Source organism: Pelobates fuscus, chromosome 1 (genome assembly GCF_036172605.1).
Source record: "Pelobates fuscus isolate aPelFus1 chromosome 1, aPelFus1.pri, whole genome shotgun sequence".
NCBI lineage: Eukaryota > Metazoa > Chordata > Amphibia > Anura > Pelobatidae > Pelobates > Pelobates fuscus.
Window position 1 is genome coordinate 5,875,695 of NC_086317.1, and position 26,370 is coordinate 5,902,064.

At 39.1% G+C, this 26,370-nt stretch overlaps 1 protein-coding gene across 2 annotated transcripts in view; it reads right to left on the reverse strand.

Annotated features, from left to right (window-relative positions):
• Nucleotides 1-26,370, reverse strand: part of VTCN1 (V-set domain containing T cell activation inhibitor 1) — a 56,395-nt gene that overhangs the window by 15,583 nt on the left and 14,442 nt on the right. For both annotated transcript variants that reach the window (XM_063441844.1, XM_063441838.1), the window contains exon 2: nucleotides 165-229. In XM_063441844.1, the coding sequence (XP_063297914.1) occupies nucleotides 165-229 (65 nt within the window). The remainder of the gene's footprint in view (nucleotides 1-164; nucleotides 230-26,370) is intronic.

Sequence of the window (26,370 nt, forward strand, 5' to 3'; positions counted from 1 at the left end):
TGAGAAAAACATCAAGGCCCTTTCCCCTCTACTAATTTTAAGCCAAAAAGCACGGCCACTAAGAAATCTTTTTTTAAATGTTTAAATTCTCTACATATTGATGTAAAACAGCTAAACGTGGATCTGAGAGGTTTATCTTTGTGTTATTAATATGCAGGACATACCTGACACCCCAATGCCAATGATCAAGGCGATAGCAGCGACCAGGATAATGATGATAGCTATCATACTAAAAAGGAGAGAGGAAAATATTGTTAGTTGTAGTGAATGCAGAGACTTGATTACCAGCAGAGGTAATGAATTGTCTGGATCCCAAGTAATTTCAAAGTTAAATCTTATGTGCTGTGGGCCTGCAGCCAATTCGGCAGTCAGTCTGTCCGCCCCGCGTTCCTTAATTCTAAATTAGAAATGGCTTTTATAAAAATTATCTTTCGTTCTCCTGTCACTTTGGGGACTTGAAACATTTGGCAACGCATGCTTTGGGAATGAGATCAGATAGCAGTTTGATGTTTATTCTATCCAGAGAAAATAACTCAATATATATTATTTATTTAAAAAAATCATTATGTTAAATGTGATAAACTTTTGATATACGGGAAGTATAAATTTGATGACAATTGCTATTTAAGGTAAGAAATTGTCCAGGTAGGAAGATTTGGTGCTGGAGCTTTTTCCCGTCTGACTGCTCAATCTCTTTGGACCTCTCTCCGTACACAGCGACAGAGCTCCTTCATTGCAGGGACGGCATCCAAGCCGCCATCAGTGAGTGGATTGCATTGTGTGATCAGCTCCGAGTCTGACATGGAGAAAGCTTGCTTTAATATAATCTCTCCCTGTCCGTCTCATCGTCAGCTCACAAATAAACACACAGACAACGTTATTTGCTAAAGGGACTATTCAAAGTAAACTTCAAATCTAAGGCCAGAATAGCCAAGTTCAAAACATTTTCTAACTCGACTGCGATTCCTGTTCGGCTACTTGGCCTTAAATTTTCAACTCTGAACAACCCTGAAATAAATGAACATTTTAAATTAAATGTTATAATGGAGTTAAAGACTTGCCTCTCTGTAAACCCCATTTTCTGTTGGTGTTGCCGCCGGCTCGGAGCCGTGAGCAATTGCTGCCTCTCGAGTTTATCTCCACTGAGCTAACCAAACCAGGAAGTAACAGAACCGATTGTTTGATTGGCAGCCAGGGGGGTGTAACAAGGTAATTAATAAAAGAGACAATTTCTATTAAAATCAGCACTATTTATTAAATAAGAAAAGAAGACACACTCTATGCACATAAAGCTCTTTAGTAAGATGAATGTCTTTAGGAGTCTGGAGTGTCCCTTTAACTCTATATATTTATTGAACAGGCCTTAATTGTGTTATTAATTAATGTTTGTTGTGTAATACTCAGCACCACTAATTAACGGTAATTATTAAAATGTGTTTTAGTGACCAGCGAGGTGGGGAATGTGACTTCAAACAATCTAGGTGTGCTACAGGTGTAATCTGACAATGAGATCACTATATTTCAGATATCCCGAAGCAAAGGCCAGGCTAAGGGGACATTGTCGAGTGATGATGACATGGCCAGGCTAAGGGGACATTGTCGAGTGATGATGACATGGCCAGGCTAAGGGGACATTGTCGAGTGATGATGACATGGCCAGGCTAAGGGGACATTGTCGAGTGATGATGACATGGCCAGGTTAAGGGGACATTGTCGAGTGATGATGACATGGCCAGGTTAAGGGGACATTGTCGGGTGATGATGACATGGCCAGGCTAAGGGGACATTGTCGGGTGATGATGACATGGCCAGGCTAAAGGGACATTGTCGAGTGATGATGACATGGCCAGGCTAAGGGGACATTGTCGAGTGATGATGACATGGCCAGGATAAGGGGACAATGTCGAGTGATGATGACATGGCCAGGCTAAGGGGACATTGTCGAGTGATCATGACATGGCCAGGCAAAGGGGACAATGTCGAGTGATGATGACATGGCCAGGCTAAGGGGACATTGTCGAGTGATAATGACATGGCCAGGTTAAGGGGACAATGTCGAGTGATGATGACATGGCCAGGCTAAGGGGACATTGTCGAGTGATGATGACATGGCCAGGCTAAGGGGACATTGTCGAGTGATCATGACATGGCCAGGCAAAGGGGACATTGTCGAGTGATGATGACATGGCCAGGCTAAGGGGACATTGTCGAGTGATGATGACATGGCCAGGTTAAGGGGACAATGTCGAGTGATGATGACATGGCCAGGCTAAGGGGACATTGTCGGGTGATGATGACATGGCCAGGCTAAGGGGACATTGTCGAGTGATGATGACATGGCCAGGCTAAGGGGACATTGTCGAGTGATGATGACATGGCCAGGCTAAGGGGACATTGTCGAGTGATGATGACATGGCCAGGCGAAGGGGACATTGTCGAGTGATGATGACATGGCCAGGCTAAGGGGACATTGTCGAGTGATGATGACATGGCCAGGCTAAGGGGACATTGTCGAGTGATGATGACATGGCCAGGCTAAGGGGACATTGTCGGGTGATGATGACATGGCCAGGCTAAGGGGACATTGTCGGGTGATGATGACATGGCCAGGCTTTGGTGACATTGTCGGGTGATGATGACATGGCCAGGCTTTGGTGACATTGTTGGGTGATGATGACATGGCCAGGCTAAGGGGACATTGTCGGGTGATGATGACATGGCCAGGCTAAGGGGACATTGTCGGGTGATGATGACATGGCCAGGCTTTGGTGACATTGTCGGGTGATGATGACATGGCCAGGCTAAGGGGACATTGTCGGGTGATGATGACATGGCCAGGCTTTGGTGACATTGTCGGGTGATGATGACATGGCCAGGCTAAGGGGACATTGTCGGGTGATGATGACATGGCCAGGCTTTGGTGACATTGTCGGGTGATGATGACATGGCCAGGCTAAGGGGACATTGTCGGGTGATGATGACATGGCCAGGCTTTGGTGACATTGTCGGGTGATGATGACATGGCCAGGCTAAGGGGACATTGTCGGGTGATGATGACATGGCCAGGCTTTGGTGACATTGTCGGGTGATGATGACATGGCATGGTCAAAGACACAGTTATACAAAGTAAACAGAGAAGTATCAGCACACACAGAATATAGAGTATCAGCTGCTACATTTACCTGTCTCAAGTAAGCATAGCACGTCATACAGTATGTCCATTACTCTGTCACAGTGCATCACCCCAGACAGGATTCAGAAATGTTACAGGGATTCTGTATTATCCACCGATTCTAGAGCTGTATCCACCGATTCTAGAGCTGTATCCACCGATTCCAGAGCTGTATCCACCGATTCCAGAGCCGTATCCACTGATTCTACTGCTGTATCCACTGATTATACAGCTATATCCACCGATTCTAGAGCTGTATCCACCGATTCCAGAGCCGTATCCACTGATTCTACTGCTGTATCCACTGATTATACAGCTATATCCACCGATTCTAGAGCTGTATCCACCGATTCTAGAGCCGTATCCACCGATTCCAGAGCCGTATCCACTGATTCTACTGCTGTATCCACTGATTATACAGCTATATCCACCGATTCTAGAGCTGTATCCACCGATTCCAGAGCCGTATCCACTGATTCTACTGCTGTATCCACTGATTATACAGCTATATCCACCGATTCTAGAGCTGTATCCACCGATTCCAGAGCCGTATCCACTGATTCTACTGCTGTATCCACTGATTATACAGCTATATCCACCGATTCTAGAGCTGTATCCACCGATTCTAGAGCCGTATCCACCGATTCCAGAGCCGTATCCACTGATTCTACTGCTGTATCCACTGATTATACAGCTATATCCACCGATTCTAGAGCAGTTTCCATTGATTCTACTGATATATCCACCAATGATTCTAGAGCTGTATCATTGATTCTAGAGCAGTATCCCTCAGTTTAATGCTGTGTCCAGTGTTTACAGTGCTGTGTCCAGGGAGTCCGGTGCTGTGTCCTTCAATGAGTTGGGGTGTAGGGGATTATGTGGGCATATTTCAAGGTTTGGTAATGTATCCAAAAACTACACATTCTATCTCAGGTTAGTAATACTGTCTATCATTCATTCGTCAATATACTGGATGTCAAGGTCTGGACAAAACATGCAGCAAAATAAACAAGGTTATAGGTACTGATTCTAGATACTTTGTAGTGAAACAATTACAGCAATAGAAAGATTCCAACAGCCTGGTGTGATCAGTAACAGCCACTAGAGGGCAGTGTTACAGTGTTATCGATACTTTATATTAAATGTATTACAGTTTATAACCAGGTGTGATCAGTAACAACCACTAGAGGGCAGTGTTACAGTGTTATAGATACTTTATATTGAATGTATTGCAGTTTATAACCAGGTGTGATCAGTAACAACCACTAGAGGGCAGTGTTACAGTGTTATAGATACTTTATATTGAATGTATTACACTTTATAACCAGGTGTGATCAGTAACAGCCACTAGAGGGCAGTGTTACAGTGTTATAGATACTTTATATTAAATGTATTACAGTTTATAACCAGGTGTGATCAGTAACAGCCACTAGAGGGCAGTGTTACAGTGTTATAGATACTTTATATTGAATGTATTAGTTTATAACCAGGTGTGATCAGTAACAGCCACTAGAGGGCAGTGTTACAGTGTCATAGATACTTTATATTGAATGTATTACAGTTTATAACCAGGTGTGATCAGCAACAGCCACTAGAGGGCAGTGTTACAGTATTATAGATACTTTCTATTGAATGTATTACAGTTTATAACCAGGTGTGATCAGTAACAACCACTAGAGGGCAGTGTTACAGTGTTATAGATACTTTATATTGAATGTATTACAGTTTATAACCAGGTGTGATCAGTAACAACCACTAGAAGGCAGTGTTACAGTGTCATAGATACTTTATATTGAATGTATTACAGTTTATAACCAGGTGTGATCAGCAACAGCCACTAGAGGGCAGTGTTACAGTATTATAGATACTTTATATTGAATGTATTACAGTTTATAACCAGGTGTGATCAGTAACAACCACTAGAGGGCAGTGTTACAGTGTTATAGATACTTTATATTAAATGTATTACAGTTTAGGTGTGATCAGTAACAGCCACTAGAGGGCAGTGTTACAGTGTCATAGATACTTTATATTGAATGTATTACAGTTTATAACCAGGTGTGATCAGCAACAGCCACTAGAGGGCAGTGTTACAGTGTTATAGATACTTTATATTGAATGTATTACAGTTTATAACCAGGTGTGATCAGTAACAACCAGTAGAGGGCAGTGTTACAGTATTATAGATACTTTATATTGAATGTATTACAGTTTATAACCAGGTGTGATCAGTAACAACCACTAGAGGGCAGTGTTACAGTGTTATAGATACTTTATATTGAATGTATTACACTTTATAACCAGGTGTGATCAGTAACAGCCACTAGAGGGCAGTGTTACAGTGTTATAGATACTTTATATTAAATGTATTACAGTTTATAACCAGGTGTGATCAGTAACAGCCACTAGAAGGCAGTGTTACAGTGTCATAGATACTTTATATTGAATGTATTACAGTTTATAACCAGGTGTGATCAGTAACAACCACTAGAGGGCAGTGTTACAGTGTCATAGATACTTTATATTGAATGTATTACAGTTTATAACCAGGTGTGATCAGCAACAGCCACTAGAGGGCAGTGTTACAGTATTATAGATACTTTATATTGAATGTATTGCAGTTTATAACCAGGTGTGATCAGTAACAACCACTAGAGGGCAGTGTTACAGTGTTATAGATACTTTATATTGAATGTATTACACTTTATAACCAGGTGTGATCAGTAACAGCCACTAGAGGGCAGTGTTACAGTGTTATAGATACTTTATATTAAATGTATTACAGTTTATAACCAGGTGTGATCAGTAACAGCCACTAGAAGGCAGTGTTACAGTGTCATAGATACTTTATATTGAATGTATTACAGTTTATAACCAGGTGTTATCAGTAACAACCACTAGAGGGCAGTGTTACAGTGTTATAGATACTTTATATTGAATGTATTACAGTTTATAACCAGGTGTGATCAGCAACAGCCACTAGAGGGCAGTGTTACAGTGTTATAGATACTTTATATTAAATGTATTACAGTTTATAACCAGGTGTGATCAGTAACAGCCACTAGAAGGCAGTGTTACAGTGTCATAGATACTTTATATTGAATGTATTACAGTTTATAACCAGGTGTGATCAGTAACAACCACTAGAGGGCAGTGTTACGGTGTTATAGATACTTTATATTGAATGTATTACAGTTTATAACCAGGTGTGATCAGTAACAACCACTAGAGGGCAGTGTTACAGTGTCATAGATACTTTATATTGAATGTATTACAGTTTATAACCAGGTGTGATCAGCAACAGCCACTAGAGGGCAGTGTTACAGTATTATAGATACTTTATATTGAATGTATTGCAGTTTATAACCAGGTGTGATCAGTAACAACCACTAGAGGGCAGTGTTACAGTGTTATAGATACTTTATATTGAATGTATTACACTTTATAACCAGGTGTGATCAGTAACAGCCACTAGAGGGCAGTGTTACAGTGTTATAGATACTTTATATTAAATGTATTACAGTTTATAACCAGGTGTGATCAGTAACAGCCACTAGAAGGCAGTGTTACAGTGTCATAGATACTTTATATTGAATGTATTACAGTTTATAACCAGGTGTGATCAGTAACAACCACTAGAGGGCAGTGTTACAGTGTCATAGATACTTTATATTGAATGTATTACAGTTTATAACCAGGTGTGATCAGCAACAGCCACTAGAGGGCAGTGTTACAGTATTATAGATACTTTATATTGAATGTATTGCAGTTTATAACCAGGTGTGATCAGTAACAACCACTAGAGGGCAGTGTTACAGTGTTATAGATACTTTATATTGAATGTATTACACTTTATAACCAGGTGTGATCAGTAACAGCCACTAGAGGGCAGTGTTACAGTGTTATAGATACTTTATATTAAATGTATTACAGTTTATAACCAGGTGTGATCAGTAACAGCCACTAGAAGGCAGTGTTACAGTGTCATAGATACTTTATATTGAATGTATTACAGTTTATAACCAGGTGTTATCAGTAACAACCACTAGAGGGCAGTGTTACAGTGTTATAGATACTTTATATTGAATGTATTACAGTTTATAACCAGGTGTGATCAGCAACAGCCACTAGAGGGCAGTGTTACAGTGTTATAGATACTTTATATTAAATGTATTACAGTTTATAACCAGGTGTGATCAGTAACAGCCACTAGAAGGCAGTGTTACAGTGTCATAGATACTTTATATTGAATGTATTACAGTTTATAACCAGGTGTGATCAGTAACAACCACTAGAGGGCAGTGTTACGGTGTTATAGATACTTTATATTGAATGTATTACAGTTTATAACCAGGTGTGATCAGTAACAACCACTAGAGGGCAGTGTTACAGTGTTATTGATGCTTTATATTAAATGTATTACAGTTTATAACCAGGTGTGATCAGCAACAGCCACTAGAGGGCAGTGTTACAGTGTTATTGATGCTTTATGTTGAATGTATTAGTTTATCACCAGGTGTGATCAGTAACAGCCACTAGAGGGCAGTGTTACTGTGTTATTGATGCTTTATATTAAAGGTATTACAGTTTATAACCAGGTGTGATCAGTAACAGCCACTAGAAGGCAGTGTTACAGTGTCATAGATACTTTATATTGAATGTATTACAGTTTATAACCAGTTGTGATCAGTAACAGCCACTAGAGGGCAGTGTTACAGTGTTATAGATACTTTATATTGAATGTATTACAGTTTATAACCAGTTGTGATCAGTAACAGCCACTAGAGGGCAGTGTTACAGTGTTATTGATACTTTATATTGAATGTATTACAGTTTATAACCAGGTGTGATCAGCAACAGCCACTAGAGGGCAGTGTTACAGTGTTATAGATACTTTATATTGAATGTATTACAGTTTATAACCAGGTGTGATCAGTAACAACCAGTAGAGGGCAGTGTTACAGTGTTATTGATACTTTATATTAAATGTATTACAGTTTATAACCAGGTGTGATCAGCAACAACCACTAGAGGGCAGTGTTACAGTGTTATAGATACTTTATATTGAATGTATTACAGTTTATAACCAGGTGTGATCAGCAACAACCACTAGAGGGCAGTGTTACAGTGTTATTGATGCTTTATATTGAATGTATTACAGTTTATAACCAGGTGTGATCAGTAACAGCCACTAGAAGGCAGTGTTACAGTGTTATCGATACTTTATATTAAATGTATTACAGTTTATAACCAGGTGTGATCAGTAACAGCCACTAGAAGGCAGTGTTACAGTGTTATCGATACTTTATATTGAATGTATTACAGTTTATAACCAGGTGTGATCAGTAACAACCACCAGAGGGCAGTGTTACAGTGTTATAGATACTTTATATTATTATTATTATTATCATTACCATTTATATAGCGCCAACAGATTACGTAGCGCTTTACAATATTTTGAGAGGGGGGGGGGGTGTAACAATAAATAAGACAAATACAAGAAAACTTACAGGAACAATAGGTTGAAGGGGACCCTGCTCAAACGAGCTTACAGACTATAGGAGGTGGGGTATTAGAAATATTGAATGTATTACAGTTTATAACCAGGTGTGATCAGTAACAACCACTAGAGGGCAGTGTTATAGTGTTATCGATACTTTATATTGAATGTATTAGTTTATAACCAGGTGTGATCAGTAACAGCCACTAGAGGGCAGTGTTACAGTGTTATAGATAATTTATATTGAATGTATTAGTTTATAACCAGGTGTGATCAGTAACAGCCACTAGAGGGCAGTGTTACAGTGTCATAGATACTTTATATTGAATGTATTACAGTTTATAACCAGGTGTGATCAGCAACAGCCACTAGAGGGCAGTGTTACAGTATTATAGATACTTTATATTGAATGTATTACAGTTTATAACCAGGTGTGATCAGTAACAACCACTAGAGGGCAGTGTTACAGTGTTATAGATACTTTATATTGAATGTATTACAGTTTATAACCAGGTGTGATCAGTAACAACCACTAGAAGGCAGTGTTACAGTGTCATAGATACTTTATATTGAATGTATTACAGTTTATAACCAGGTGTGATCAGCAACAGCCACTAGAGGGCAGTGTTACAGTATTATAGATACTTTATATTGAATGTATTACAGTTTATAACCAGGTGTGATCAGTAACAACCACTAGAGGGCAGTGTTACAGTGTTATAGATACTTTATATTAAATGTATTACAGTTTATAACCAGGTGTGATCAGTAACAGCCACTAGAAGGCAGTGTTACAGTGTCATAGATACTTTATATTGAATGTATTACAGTTTATAACCAGGTGTGATCAGCAACAGCCACTAGAGGGCAGTGTTACAGTATTATAGATACTTTATATTGAATGTATTACAGTTTATAACCAGGTGTGATCAGTAACAACCACTAGAGGGCAGTGTTACAGTGTTATAGATACTTTATATTGAATGTATTACACTTTATAACCAGGTGTGATCAGTAACAGCCACTAGAGGGCAGTGTTACAGTGTTATAGATACTTTATATTAAATGTATTACAGTTTATAACCAGGTGTGATCAGTAACAGCCACTAGAAGGCAGTGTTACAGTGTCATAGATACTTTATATTGAATGTATTACAGTTTATAACCAGGTGTGATCAGTAACAACCACTAGAGGGCAGTGTTACAGTGTCATAGATACTTTATATTGAATGTATTACAGTTTATAACCAGGTGTGATCAGCAACAGCCACTAGAGGGCAGTGTTACAGTATTATAGATACTTTATATTGAATGTATTGCAGTTTATAACCAGGTGTGATCAGTAACAACCACTAGAGGGCAGTGTTACAGTGTTATAGATACTTTATATTGAATGTATTACACTTTATAACCAGGTGTGATCAGTAACAGCCACTAGAGGGCAGTGTTACAGTGTTATAGATACTTTATATTAAATGTATTACAGTTTATAACCAGGTGTGATCAGTAACAGCCACTAGAAGGCAGTGTTACAGTGTCATAGATACTTTATATTGAATGTATTACAGTTTATAACCAGGTGTGATCAGTAACAACCACTAGAGGGCAGTGTTACAGTGTTATAGATACTTTATATTGAATGTATTACAGTTTATAACCAGGTGTGATCAGCAACAGCCACTAGAGGGCAGTGTTACAGTGTTATAGATACTTTATATTAAATGTATTACAGTTTATAACCAGGTGTGATCAGTAACAGCCACTAGAAGGCAGTGTTACAGTGTCATAGATACTTTATATTGAATGTATTACAGTTTATAACCAGGTGTGATCAGTAACAACCACTAGAGGGCAGTGTTACGGTGTTATAGATACTTTATATTGAATGTATTACAGTTTATAACCAGGTGTGATCAGTAACAACCACTAGAGGGCAGTGTTACAGTGTTATTGATGCTTTATATTAAATGTATTACAGTTTATAACCAGGTGTGATCAGCAACAGCCACTAGAGGGCAGTGTTACAGTGTTATTGATGCTTTATGTTGAATGTATTAGTTTATCACCAGGTGTGATCAGTAACAGCCACTAGAGGGCAGTGTTACTGTGTTATTGATGCTTTATATTAAAGGTATTACAGTTTATAACCAGGTGTGATCAGTAACAGCCACTAGAAGGCAGTGTTACAGTGTCATAGATACTTTATATTGAATGTATTACAGTTTATAACCAGTTGTGATCAGTAACAGCCACTAGAGGGCAGTGTTACAGTGTTATAGATACTTTATATTGAATGTATTACAGTTTATAACCAGTTGTGATCAGTAACAGCCACTAGAGGGCAGTGTTACAGTGTTATTGATACTTTATATTGAATGTATTACAGTTTATAACCAGGTGTGATCAGCAACAGCCACTAGAGGGCAGTGTTACAGTGTTATAGATACTTTATATTGAATGTATTACAGTTTATAACCAGGTGTGATCAGTAACAACCAGTAGAGGGCAGTGTTACAGTGTTATTGATACTTTATATTAAATGTATTACAGTTTATAACCAGGTGTGATCAGCAGCAACCACTAGAGGGCAGTGTTACAGTGTTATAGATACTTTATATTGAATGTATTACAGTTTATAACCAGGTGTGATCAGCAACAACCACTAGAGGGCAGTGTTACAGTGTTATTGATGCTTTATATTGAATGTATTACAGTTTATAACCAGGTGTGATCAGTAACAGCCACTAGAAGGCAGTGTTACAGTGTTATCGATACTTTATATTAAATGTATTACAGTTTATAACCAGGTGTGATCAGTAACAGCCACTAGAAGGCAGTGTTACAGTGTTATCGATACTTTATATTGAATGTATTACAGTTTATAACCAGGTGTGATCAGTAACAACCACCAGAGGGCAGTGTTACAGTGTTATAGATACTTTATATTATTATTATTATTATCATTACCATTTATATAGCGCCAACAGATTACGTAGCGCTTTACAATATTTTGAGAGGGGGGGGGGGTGTAACAATAAATAAGACAAATACAAGAAAACTTACAGGAACAATAGGTTGAAGGGGACCCTGCTCAAACGAGCTTACAGACTATAGGAGGTGGGGTATTAGAAATATTGAATGTATTACAGTTTATAACCAGGTGTGATCAGTAACAACCACTAGAGGGCAGTGTTATAGTGTTATCGATACTTTATATTGAATGTATTAGTTTATAACCAGGTGTGATCAGTAACAGCCACTAGAGGGCAGTGTTACAGTGTTATAGATAATTTATATTGAATGTATTAGTTTATAACCAGGTGTGATCAGTAACAGCCACTAGAGGGCAGTGTTACAGTGTTATCGATACTTTATATTAAATGTATTACAGTTTATAACCAGGTTTTATCAGTAACAGCCACTAGAGGGCAGTGTTACAGTGTTATTGATGCTTTATATTGAATGTATTACAGTTTATAACCAGGTGTGATCAGTAACAGCCACTAGAGGGCAGTGTTACAGTGTTATAGATACTTTATATTAAATGTATTACAGTTTATAACCAGGTTTGATCAGTAACAGCCAATAGAGGGCAGTGTTACAGTGTTATAGATACTTTATATTGAATGTATTACAGTTTATAACCAGGTTTGATCAGTAACAGCCAATAGAGGGCAGTGTTACGGTGTTATAGATACTTTATAATGAATGTATTACAGTTTATAACCAGGTTTGATCAGTAACAGCCACTAGAGGGCAGTGTTACAGTGTTATTGATACTTTATATTGAATGTATTACAGTTTATAACCAGGTTTGATCAGGAACAACCACTAGAGGGCAGTGTTACAGTGTTATAGATACTTTATATTGAATGTATTAGTTTATAACCAGGTGTGATCAGTAACAGCCACTAGAGGGCAGTGTTACAGTGTTATATATACTTTATATTGAATGTATTACAGTTTATAACCAGGTGTGATCAGTAACAACTACTAGAGGGCAGTGTTACAGTGTTATATATACTTTATATTGAATGTATTACAGTTTATAACCAGGTGTGATCAGTAACAACCACTAGAGGGCAGTGTTACAGTGTTATAGATACTTTATATTGAATGTATTACAGTTTATAACCAGGTGTGATCAGCAACAGCCACTAGAGGGCAGTGTTACAGTGTTATAGATACTTTATATTGAATGTATTACAGTTTATAACCAGGTGTGATCAGTAACAGCCACTAGAGGGCAGTGTTACAGTGTCATAGATACTTTATATTGAATGTATTACAGTTTATAACCAGGTGTGATCAGTAACAACCAGTAGAGGGCAGTGTTACAGTGTTATAGATACTTTATATTGAATGTATTACAGTTTATAACCAGGTGTGATCAGTAACAGCCACTAGAGGGCAGTGTTACAGTGTTATCGATACTTTATATTGAATGTATTACAGTTTATAACCAGGTGTGATCAGTAACAACCACTAGAGGGCAGTGTTAAAGTGTTATAGATACTTTATATTGAATGTATTAGTTTATAACCAGGTGTGATCAGTAACAACCACCAGAGGGCAGTGTTACAGTGTTATAGATACTTTATATTATTATTATTATCATTACCATTTATATAGCGCCAACAGATTACGTAGCGCTTTACAATATTTTGAGAGGGGGGGGGGTGTAACAATAAATAAGACAAATACAAGAAAACTTACAGGAACAATAGGTTGAAGGGGACCCTGCTCAAACGAGCTTACAGACTATAGGAGGTGGGGTATTAGAAATATTGAATGTATTACAGTTTATAACCAGGTGTGATCAGTAACAACCACTAGAGGGCAGTGTTATAGTGTTATCGATACTTTATATTGAATGTATTAGTTTATAACCAGTTGAGATCAGTAACAGCCACTAGAGGGCAGTGTTACAGTGTTATCGATACTTTATATTAAATGTATTACAGTTTATAACCAGGTTTTATCAGTAACAGCCACTAGAGGGCAGTGTTACAGTGTTATTGATGCTTTATATTGAATGTATTACAGTTTATAACCAGGTGTGATCAGTAACAGCCACTAGAGGGCAGTGTTACAGTGTTATAGATACTTTATATTAAATGTATTACAGTTTATAACCAGGTTTGATCAGTAACAGCCACTAGAGGGCAGTGTTACAGTGTTATTAATACTTTATATTGAATGTATTAGTTTATAACCAGGTGTGATCAGTAACAGCCACTAGAGGGCAGTGTTACAGTGTTATATATACTTTATATTGAATGTATTACAGTTTATAACCAGGTGTGATCAGTAACAACTACTAGAGGGCAGTGTTACAGTGTTATAGATACTTTATATTGAATGTATTACAGTTTATAACCAGGTGTGATCAGTAACAGCCACAAGAGGGCAGTGTTACAGTGTTATCGATACTTTATATTGAATGTATTACAGTTTATAACCAGTTGTGATCAGTAACAGCCACTAGAGGGCAGTGTTATAGTGTTATAGATACTTTATATTGAATGTATTACAGTTTATAACCAGGTGTGATCAGTAACAGCCACTAGAGGGCAGTGTTACAGTGTTATAGATACTTTATATTGAAAGTATTACAGTTTATAACCAGGTGTGATCAGTAACAACCAGTAGAGGGCAGTGTTACAGTGTTATAGATACTTTATATTGAATGTATTACAGTTTATAACCAGGTGTGATCAGTAACAGCCAATAGAGGGCAGTGTTACAGTGTTATCGATACTTTATATTGAATGTATTACAGTTTATAACCAGGTGTGATCAGTAACAACCACCAGAGGGCAGTGTTACAGTGTTATAGATACTTTATATTATTATTATTATCATTACCATTTATATAACGCCAACAGATTACGTAGCGCTTTACAATATTTTGAGAGGGGGGGGGGGGTGTAACAATAAATAAGACAAATACAAGAAAACTTACAGGAACAATAGGTTGAAGGGGACCCTGCTCAAACGAGCTTACAGACTATAGGAGGTGGGGTATTAGAAATATTGAATGTATTACAGTTTATAACCAGGTGTGATCAGTAACAACCACTAGAGGGCAGTGTTATAGTGTTATCGATACTTTATATTGAATGTATTAGTTTATAACCAGGTGTGATCAGTAACAGCCACTAGAGGGCAGTGTTACAGTGTTATAGATAATTTATATTGAATGTATTAGTTTATAACCAGTTGAGATCAGTAACAGCCACTAGAGGGCAGTGTTACAGTGTTATCGATACTTTATATTAAATGTATTACAGTTTATAACCAGGTTTGATCAGTAACAGCCACTAGAGGGCAGTGTTACAGTGTTATTGGTGCTTTATATTGAATGTATTACAGTTTATAACCAGGTGTGATCAGTAACAGCCACTAGAGGGCAGTGTTACAGTGTTATAGATACTTTATATTAAATGTATTACAGTTTATAACCAGGTTTGATCAGTAACAGCCACTAGAGGGCAGTGTTACAGTGTTATTGATACTTTATATTGAATGTATTACAGTTTATAACCAGGTTTGATCAGGAACAACCACTAGAGGGCAGTGTTACAGTGTTATAGATACTTTATATTGAATGTATTAGTTTATAACTAGAGTTGTCCCGAATAGTTCGGTTGCGAATAGTTCCTGGCGAACATAGCTTGTTCGCGTTCGCCACGGATGACGAACATATGCAATGTTCGGTCCGCCCCCTATTCGTCATCATTGAGTAAACTTTGACCCTGTACCTCACAGTCAGCAGACACATTCCAGCCAATCAGCAGCAGAACCTCCCTCCCAGACCCTCCCACCTCCTGGACAGCATTCATTTTAGATTCATTCGGAAGCTGCATTCTTTTTTTTTTATTCTTTTTATTTATTCTTTTTTATATTCTTTATTTTTGTTGTGCATGTAATAACAGTAGGCTTGCTCAGCCACAATAGTAATCACAAGCATATTGAACAGTGTGGCAAACCTAGCCACTTCAGACTATAGAACTGTGTCTTTAAAGGTTGTCCTAAGCACTGCTGCCATATTGTGTTTAAATGTAATTTGCTTTCTGTATTGAACTGTATGATTGCCTGTATCCTATAGTATTCGTATGCTAGCAGCTGAAAGCCGCTAGCATTTACATGGTTGTTTCACGAACAGCAACTTTCCCGGCTGTTTGTGAAACAAAATAAGTACCGAACCCAAGCCCACACACTGAGGGTCGGGTGGCACCAATTAACAGATTGCAACATTGTTGCAATCGGTAGTTAAGTGCATTCCTAGGTGGCCGTCGTTCGACTACCGACCACGCGGCGGTCGGCCATCTTGGATCCTTTGTCTCCCCAGCGGTGTTTTGTCGTCGAGTGCCTGGAACTGAAAACGGCTACTCGACGGCACGAACACTGCTGTACTTCCAGGCCGTTCGGGAGCTCCGGTCTTTCCCTTTTGTGGTACCCCATCGGTGTTCGGTACTTTCAGACGATTTTAGTAATAAAGTTTATTTCGTGCGGCGTTCGGTCGTTTTAGCTGGGATCTGAGCGATACTCTCACGAAATGTGTACTCAGACCCCAGCTATCTACTGAACATCGTTCGTGCAAATAGAGTGAATATTATTGAAGTTATGGATTTTCATGTGAATTGCCGGTTCTGCTGCACGGAGGGATAATCCACTTAACGGTGTATTTCAGTGGGAGTGTCCTTCTCGTGCAGCAGTGCCTGATGGGAGAAATGCTCCAAATGTTAAGTCCCCCATGTAGTCCCCTACTGTATTACCCCTTGCATGGGGACTTGCATAAATACTGGAAGCTGTGAATAAAGACCTCAGTTGACTCCCAGCACTGTATTTCGTCCGGTTCCTGGCGGATTTGGGATATTGCCTTACTTTTCAGCGCTGACTGTGGATTTACCCTTAATAGCAGCGGAGATCGTGGGATTTAATATTGCCGCTCCGCTACAAACAGGTATTGTAAATATAAAATGGCATACGAATAGACAGCACAATTTTTGTGCAGATGATGATGTTAGGAATAGACAGTGTAGAGACACAATATAGTGTAGGTTTCCAGCTTTTCCTGTCTATGGTGATTATGTAAGTTAAGGTTCAACGTTTATAGTACAAGCTACGCAAATTAGAAGTTTAACGCTGACACAGGGGCGGACTGACCGGTCGGGCACTTCGGACATGGCTACAGGTAAAAGGCAGGGAGGGGGAAATACATTTAAAAAATATATATATATATATAAAAATTCAACCCCAGCAGAATTTGTCACACATCCACCACACACATGCATCAAACATACAAACTGCACCCACTACACAACCACACACATCATCCACTACACAACCATACACATCATCCACTACACAACCATACACATCATCCACTACACAACCATACACATCATCCACTACACAACCACACACATCATCCACTACACAACCACACACATCATCCACTACACAACCATACACATCATCCACTACACAACCATACACATCATCCACTACACAAATACACACACACATCATCCACTACACAACCATACACATCATCCACTACACAACCATACACATCATCCACTACACAAATACACACACACATCATCCACTACACAACCATACACATCATCCACTACACAACCACACACATCATCCACTACACAACCATACACATCATCCACTACACAAATACACACATCATCCACTACACAACCATACACATCATCCACTACACAACCATACACATCATCCACTACACAACCATACACATCATCCACTACACAACCACACACATCATCCACTACACAACCATACACATCATCCACTACACAACCACACACATCATCCACTACACAACCATACACATCATCCACTATACAACCATACACATCATCCACTACACAACCACACACATCATCCACTACACAACCATACACATAATCCACTACACAACCACACACACCATCCACTACACAACCACACACATCATCCACTACACAACCACACACATCATCCACTACACAACCATACACATCATCCACTACACAACCATACACATCATCCACTACACAACCACACAAACTGCATCCACTACACAACCACACACTACAGTGTCCACCATCCCTGGCTACAGGTAAGAGGCAGGGAGGGAGAAATACATTTTTTTTTTTAAATTATAAAAATTCAACAGCTAAAAAATACACACGCAGCATCCACTACACAAACACACACGCAGCATTCACTACACACACACACATCATCCACTAGACAAACACACAGCATTCACTACACAAACACACACATCATCCACTACACAAACACACTCACAATATCCACTACAAAAACACACACACACAGTATCCACTACACAAACACACACAGTATCCACTACACAAACACACACAGCACTCAGTACACAAACACACACACATAATTCACTACACACTACATCCACTACACAAACACACACTCTGCATTCACTATACACACACAATTCATTCACTCTACACACACTCTCTATCCACTACACAAACATTCAATCTGAATCCACTATAAACACTGTATCCACTTTACTCATGCATTTTGCATCCACTACACACATTCTACAGTCACTATACAACCAACACACACAACCAAATTCAGTACACACACACACACACACTTCATCCTTGTGGGTGGACTCAAGATGGGTTATGTGGGCTGACTTGGGGGCTATTGGGGCACGGCGGCCGGCGCTACTTACCTCAGCAAAGGAGGAGGGGCCCGGTCCTGGGTTTCCATGGAGTCCTGTACGTCATGCCGCCTGCACAATCCAGATTTCATTGTATTCCGCACACTGCCTTACAAAGCCCAAAAAACTGGGCTTGGCCACACCTTTGTCAGCCATCTTTAGAGGCCAGCCAGCCCACAGGCCAGCCAGCCAGCCCACAGCCCACCAGCCAGCCAGCAGCCAGCCAGCTAGCCAACAGGCTAGCAAGCCAACCAGCCAGCCCACAGGCCACCAGTTAGTCAGCCCACAGGCCAGCAGCCAGCCAGCCCACAGGCCTACAGCAAGCCACAGGTTTACAGCCAGCAAGCCCACAGCCTGCCAGCCGTAGCCAGCAAGCCACAGCCTGCCAGCCAGCCGTAGCCAGCAAGCCACAGCCTGCCAGCCAGCAGTAGCCAGCAAGCCCACAGCCTGCCGGCAGTAGCCAGCAAGCCCACAGCCTGCCAGCAGTAGCCAGCAAGCCCACAGCCTGCCAGCCATAACCAGAAAGCCCACAGACTGCCAGCCAGCAACAGTAATTAAGGTGAGAGGAGCCAATTTGGCCTAGGTATCAGTATGCTATGCTGTGTTGCTATATTGTGAATAAGAACCAGAGTGTTGGAAAGACATCCCTCCAGGCCCTAATGGGATATTTTTTCGAACACTCTCTCTAAAGGACACTAAGACAGCCTCTGCTAGAAAGACCCCCCCCCCCTTCATGGACCATAACCCCTTAATTGTAGTCTCTACTGGGGCCTGGAGGCGACTGTTTCTAACACACTCTCTAAAGGACACTAAGACAGCCTCTGCTAGAAAGACCCCCCCCCCCCCTTCATGGACCATAACCCCTTAATTGTAGTCTCTACTGGGGCCTGGAGGCGACTGTTTCTAACACACTCTCTAAAGGACACTGAGATAGCCTCTGCTAGAAAGACCCCCCTCCATGGCCCATTAGCCCTCAATTGTAGTCTCTACTGGGGCCTTGAGGGGATTATTGTTATTTATTTTGCACAGTTTGTTTTTTACATTTGTTAATTATATTGCACTTGTTTAGAATTTATTGCACCTTTGTTCCTTGTGTCTAAAGATTGTGTAGGGTGTGGCTGGAGGAGGGACAAGGGTGGGGCTTGGGTGAGGCCTGTAAGGGGGGCCTTGATTTATTTTGCCCGGGGGCCCTGAGCGTTCTCAGTCCGCTCAGGCTCTGTACAAACCAACTCTCACATTTGCCATATGTCTTGCCTCTCAGATAGGAAGTCCTTTGATATGGTAAGGATCATTAGCTTTCAAGAACAAAAATAAACCCTTGTGTTTCAATATCATATCCAAAAGAGACATTTGCTTAACCCAATTATCCCTCAGGCACTAGAGTTACAGATCATAAAACATAAATTATTAAACATACATCCCACACATATAGGAACCCTAAAAATGAACCAGGGAAACGTCTTGTGAATAGAAGGCAAAGTATTCATTTCGGCCCATAGTCGGTGGGCAGGAGGTTCATTTCCACACTCCTAAGGAAAATACATTGGAACATTTTTTATCAGGTTTTTTTTCTCTCCATCTCAAATAATAGAGTTCACTGAAAATATGGCGAGTCGCATTACTCCATCTCTGAGGAACTCTCTCCCCAGCGCGGGGAAATGATTGTCTGGACATGTGGAAACAAGGACTTATCACCCAGTGATTCACTTATTCAATGTAACCACAAACCAGCCATGTGCACAGCAGGACTTCGGGTTCCCTTACGTGAGATTAGCACGGATAAGGGTAACAAACTACAGAGCTCCCTAATCTGATAGCTTTATGGGGGATTCTAATTTAAGGATACCAGATTAGGGAGCCAATTATCAAAATGAGAAAGAGAGATAATTCCCTAAATAAATCTGGCGACCTTATGGGTGATTGCCAAATTAGAGAGCTGTTTAGTAGATATCGCACTTAACCCCTTAAGGACCGCTGACGGTTCAGGACCGTCAGCGGTAAAACGTGCGTTTGGACCGCTGACGGTCCTGAACCGTCATAACGGTTTTGGGCTACTTACCTGATCGCCGTCGGTCCCACGGCGGCGATCAGCTCTCCTCCCGGTCCAGGGGGGTTGCCTGTCTGCCCGGGCAGCCCCCCCTCGGCAGATCAGGACCCAACGGCCATGTGATCACTCGATCACATGACCGCAATAGGGGTCTTTGTATCTGCCTGCAGGGGGACTGTCTGTGCTGACAGGCAGTCTCCCTGCAAGGGAAAAATCACAAATAAAGTTTTAAAATAAAGTAATAAGTGTGAAAAAAATAATAATATGTGTATATATATATGCTATATATACATGTATTATATCTATATATACCTATATATAATATATGTATATATATCATATATATATAATGTCACACTAAGTGTATTTTTATATTTATATATACGTATATAATTATAAAAATACACTTATATTTAAATTACACACGAATATATACAATATATATATAATAACTATATATATGGTATATATATATTATTATAAAATACAAATAATATGTTAATAAAAATAAATAACAAAAAATAAAAATAATTTTTAATAATTAAAAAAATTATATATATATATTCAGTTTTATTCTAACAGTATTTTGATATTGATATATATATATTTATATCAAAATACAATTAGAATGTAATGATATATATATCTATGAATAAATAAATAAATAAAAATAATACGAAATATACATATGTCCACATACATAATTACATAAATAATTTCATAAATATACACGTAGACGTCAAATATATAAATATGTATATATATTAAAATTCTACGTGCATATTTATGTAATATTTTTACCTAATTAAGTCATTTTAATGATTGCAATTTGAGGGACCTGCCTGCCAACCCAGGCCAAAAGTCCAGATAATTTAATTTGCTAGCACTGTGTTTAACCCTGTAACTTTCTATGACACCCTAAATCCTGTACATGGGGGTACTGTTTTACTCGGGAGACTTTGCTGAACACAAATATTAGTGTTTCAAAACAGTAAAACATATCACAGCGATGATATTGTCAGTGAAAGTGAAGTTTTTTGCATTTTTCACACACAAACAGCTCTTTCACTGAGGATATTATTGCTGTGATATATTTTACTGTTCTGATACACTAATATTTGTGTTCAGCGAAGTCTCCTGAGTATAACAGTACCCCACATGTAGAGGTTTTATAGTGTTTGTGAAAGTTACAGGGTCAAATATAAGGCTTGATTTTACTTTTTTTTTTTTTATTGAAATTTGTCAGATTTGTTAGGTTGCCTTTGAGAGCGTATGGTAGCCAAGGAATGAGAATTAGCCCCATGATGACATACCATTTGCAAAAGAAGACAACCCAAGGTATTGCAAATGGGGTATGTTCAGCTTTTTTTAGTAGCCACTTAGTCACAAACACCGGCCAAAGTTAGCGTTTTTTGCATTTTTAACACACAAACAAATATAAATGCTAACTTTGGCCAGTGTTTGTGACTAGGTGGCTACTAAAAAAGACTGGACATACCCCATTTTGAATACCCTGGGTTGTCTACTTTAAAAAATATGTACATGTTAGGTGTGTTTCAGGGATTTATGACAGATAACGGTGTAACAATGTCACTATTGATACATTTAAAATATATATATATTGAAACAGCAATTTCCTACTTGTATTTATAGGCCTATAACTTGCAAAAAAAGCAATAAAGCATGTAAACACTGGGTGTTTTTAAACTCGGGACAAAATTTTGAATCTATTTAGCAGTTTTTTTCATTAGCTTTTGTAGATAAGTAAAAGATTTTTCAAGTAAAAGTCCAAAAACATGTTTTTTTTTATTTTTCACCATATTTTATTATTTTTTTTAAATACAATATATGACATAATATAAATACTGGTATGTAAAGAAAGCCCTTCTTGTCGTGAAAAAAACAATATATAACTTGTATGGGAACCGTAAATGAGAGAGCGGAAAATTACAGCTAAACACAAACACCACAAAAGTGTTAAAACTGCTCTGGTCCTTAACGTACAAACATCGCAAAAACAGGCCGGTCGTGAAGGGGTTAAATATGGTAATCTTACATAAACGTACCAGATTAGAGAGTTATCTACAAAGCAGATTAAATATAAAATTTAGGAAAAGCCCTTTTCTTCATTTTAATCTTTCAGTTATTTAGTAGATAGCTCCCTAATTTAATATTGTTATGTGGGACTATGCCGCTCATTGGGTGAGAGCAGTCCTATAGCACACACTCAGGGATCTGTTTATACCTCGGTCACATTACGAGACCCTGCTCAGACTCCTTAGTAACTCTGTGTATCCCAATCACTGATCACAGGGTGGGTCCTATAACACACACTCAGGGATCTGTTTATACCTCAGTCACAATACGAGACCCTGCTCAGACTCCTTACTAACTCTGTGTATCCCAATCACTGATCACAGGGTGGGTCCTATAGCACACACTCAGGGATCTGTTTATACCTCGGTCACATTACGAGACCCTGCTCAGACTCCTTAGTAACTCTGTGTATCCCAATCACTGATCACAGGGTGGGTCCTATAACACACACTCAGGGATCTGTTTATACCTCAGTCACAATACGAGACCCTGCTCAGACTCCTTACTAACTCTGTGTATCCCAATCACTGATCACAGGGTGGGTCCTATAGCACACACTCAGGGATCTGTTTATACCTCGGTCACAATACGAGACCCTGCTCAGACTCCTTACTAACTCTGTGTATCCCAATCACTGATCACAGGGTGGGTCCTATTACACACACTCAGGGATCTGTTTATACCTCGGTGCCTTTCTGAGCTCATCGATTGGGGATAATAAAGTCTTTCACTGGTATAAACTATAAAACTCCTGTTTGATGAATGGCTAACCTGTAACTTACTCTGTTTATAAAGACTGCAGTCTGTAAATTCACAAACTATCTATTTTTACTTATTATACGTCACAAACACTAACTATCCAACCAAGACCGATCCCTTGGGGACACTTTCCATTCTTTAAAAGGGCGTCTTCAGAAATACGTCTATAAATGTTTTTATTGTTTCATTGCTGTGTACTGACTCATAGAACATGATAATAAACAGATAGAATCCCGGCTATAAAATGTCAGAGAGAATGTCAGTCACCCACCAAGGTGTTACTGTACACAGAAACTGTGTGTGACTATCACTATGGGATATGCCCTCTATATAATGGGATATGCCCTCCGTATAATGGGATATGCCCTCCGTATAATGGGATATGCCCTCCGTATAATGGGATATGCCCTCTGTATAATGGGATATTCTCTCCGTATAATGGGATATGCCCTCCGTATAATGGGATATGCCCTCTGTATAATGGGATATTCTCTCCGTATAATGGGATATGCCCTCAATATAATGGGATATGCCCTCTGTATAATGGGATATGCCCTCTGTATAATGGGATATTCTCTCCGTATAATGGGATATGCCCTCTGTATAATGGGATATGCCCTCTGTATAATGGGATATTCTCTCCGTATAATGGGATATGCCCTCTATATAATGGGATATGCCCTCAATATAATGGGATATTCTCTCCGTATAATGGGATATGCCCTCAATATAATGGGATATGCCCTCTGTATAATGGGATATGCCCTCTGTATAATGGGATATTCTCTCCGTATTATGGGATATGCCCTCTGTATAATGGGATATTCTCTCCGTATAATGGGATATGCCCTCTATATAATGGGATATGCCCTCAATATAATGGGATATTCTCTCCGTATAATGGGATATGCCCTCAATATAATGGGATATGCCCTCTGTATAATGGGATATGCCCTCTGTATAATGGGATATTCTCTCCGTATAATGGGATATGCCCTCTGTATAATGGGATATTCTCTCCATATAATGGGATATGCCCTCAATATAATGGGATATTCTCTCCGTATAATGGGATATGCCCTCTGTATAATGGGATATTCTCTCCGTATAATGGGATAGTATCTCCGTATAATGGGATATGCCTTCTGTATAATGGGATACTATCTCCGTATAATGGGATATTCTCTTCGTATAATGGAATATGCCCTCTGTATAATGGGATATTCTCTCCGTATAATGGGATATTCTCTCTGTATAATGGGATATGCCCTCTGTATAATGGGATATTCTCTTCGTATAATGGGATATGCCCTCCGTATAATCGGATATTATCTCCGTATAATAGGATAGTATCTCCATATAATGGAATATGCCCTCTGTTTAATGGGATATTCTCTCCGTATAATGGGATATGCCCTCTATATAATGGGATATGCCCTCCGTATAATGGGATAGTATCTCCGTATAATGGGATATTATCTCCGTATAATGGGATATGCCCTCTGTATAATGGGATATTCTCTCCGTATAATGGGATATTCTCTCCGTATAATGGGATATGCCCTCTGTATAATGGGATATTCTCTTCGTATAATGGGATATGCCCTCCGTATAATCGGATATTATCTCCGTATAATAGGATAGTATCTCCATATAATGGGATGTGCCCTCTGTATAATGGGATATGCCCTCCGTATAATGGGATATTCTCTCCGTATAATGGGATATGCCCTCTGTATAATGGGATATGCCCTCCGTATAATGGGATATTCTCTCCGTATAATGGGATATGCCCTCTGTATAATGGGATATGCCCTCCGTATAATGGGATATTCTCTCCGTATAATGGGATATGCCCTCTGTATAATGGGATATTCTCTTCGTATAATGGGATATGCCCTCCGTATAATCGGATATTATCTCCGTATAATAGGATAGTATCTCCATATAATGGGATATGCCCTCTGTATAATGGGATATGCCCTCCGTATAATCGGATATTATCTCCGTATAATAGGATAGTATCTCCATATAATGGGATATGCCCTCTGTATAATGGGATATGCCCTCCGTATAATGGGATATTATCTCCGTATAATGGGATAGTCTCTCCGTATAATGGGATAGTATCTCTGTATAATGGGATATTATCTCCGTATAATGGGATAGTCTCTCCGTATAATGGGATAGTATCTCTGTATAATGGGATATTATCTCCGTATAATGGGATATTCTCTCCGTATAATGGGATAGTATCTCTGTATAATGGGATATTATCTCCGTATAATGGGATATTATCTCCGTATAATGGGATATGCCCTCCGTATAATGGGATAGTATCTCTGTATAATGGGATAGTATCTCTGTATAATGGGATATTATCTCCGTATAATGGGATATTATCTCCGTATAATGGGATAGTCTCTCCGTATAATGGGATAGTATCTCTGTATAATGGGATATTATCTCCGTATAATGGGATATTCTCTCCGTATAATGGGATAGTATCTCTGTATAATGGGATATTATCTCCGTATAATGGGATATTATCTCCGTATAATGGGATATGCCCTCCGTATAATGGGATAGTATCTCTGTATAATGGGATATTATCTCCGTATAATGGGATATTATCTCCGTATAATGGGATAGTCTCTCCGTATAATGGGATAGTATCTCTGTATAATGGGATAGTATCTCCGTATAATGGGACATTCTGTCCGTATAATGGGATATGCCCTCCGTATAATCGGATATTATCTCCGTATAATAGGATAGTATCTCCGTATAATGGGATATGCCCTCCGTATAATGGGATATGCCCTCTGTATAATGGGATATGCCCTCGTATAATGGGATATTCTGTCCGTATAATGGGATAGTATCTCCGTATAATGGGATATTATCTCCGTATAATGGGATATGCCCTCTGTATAATGGGATATTATCTCCGTATAATGGGATATTATCTCCGTATAATGGGATATGCCCTCTTTATAATGGGATATTATCTCCGTATAATGGGATATTATCTCCGTATAATGGGATATGCCCTC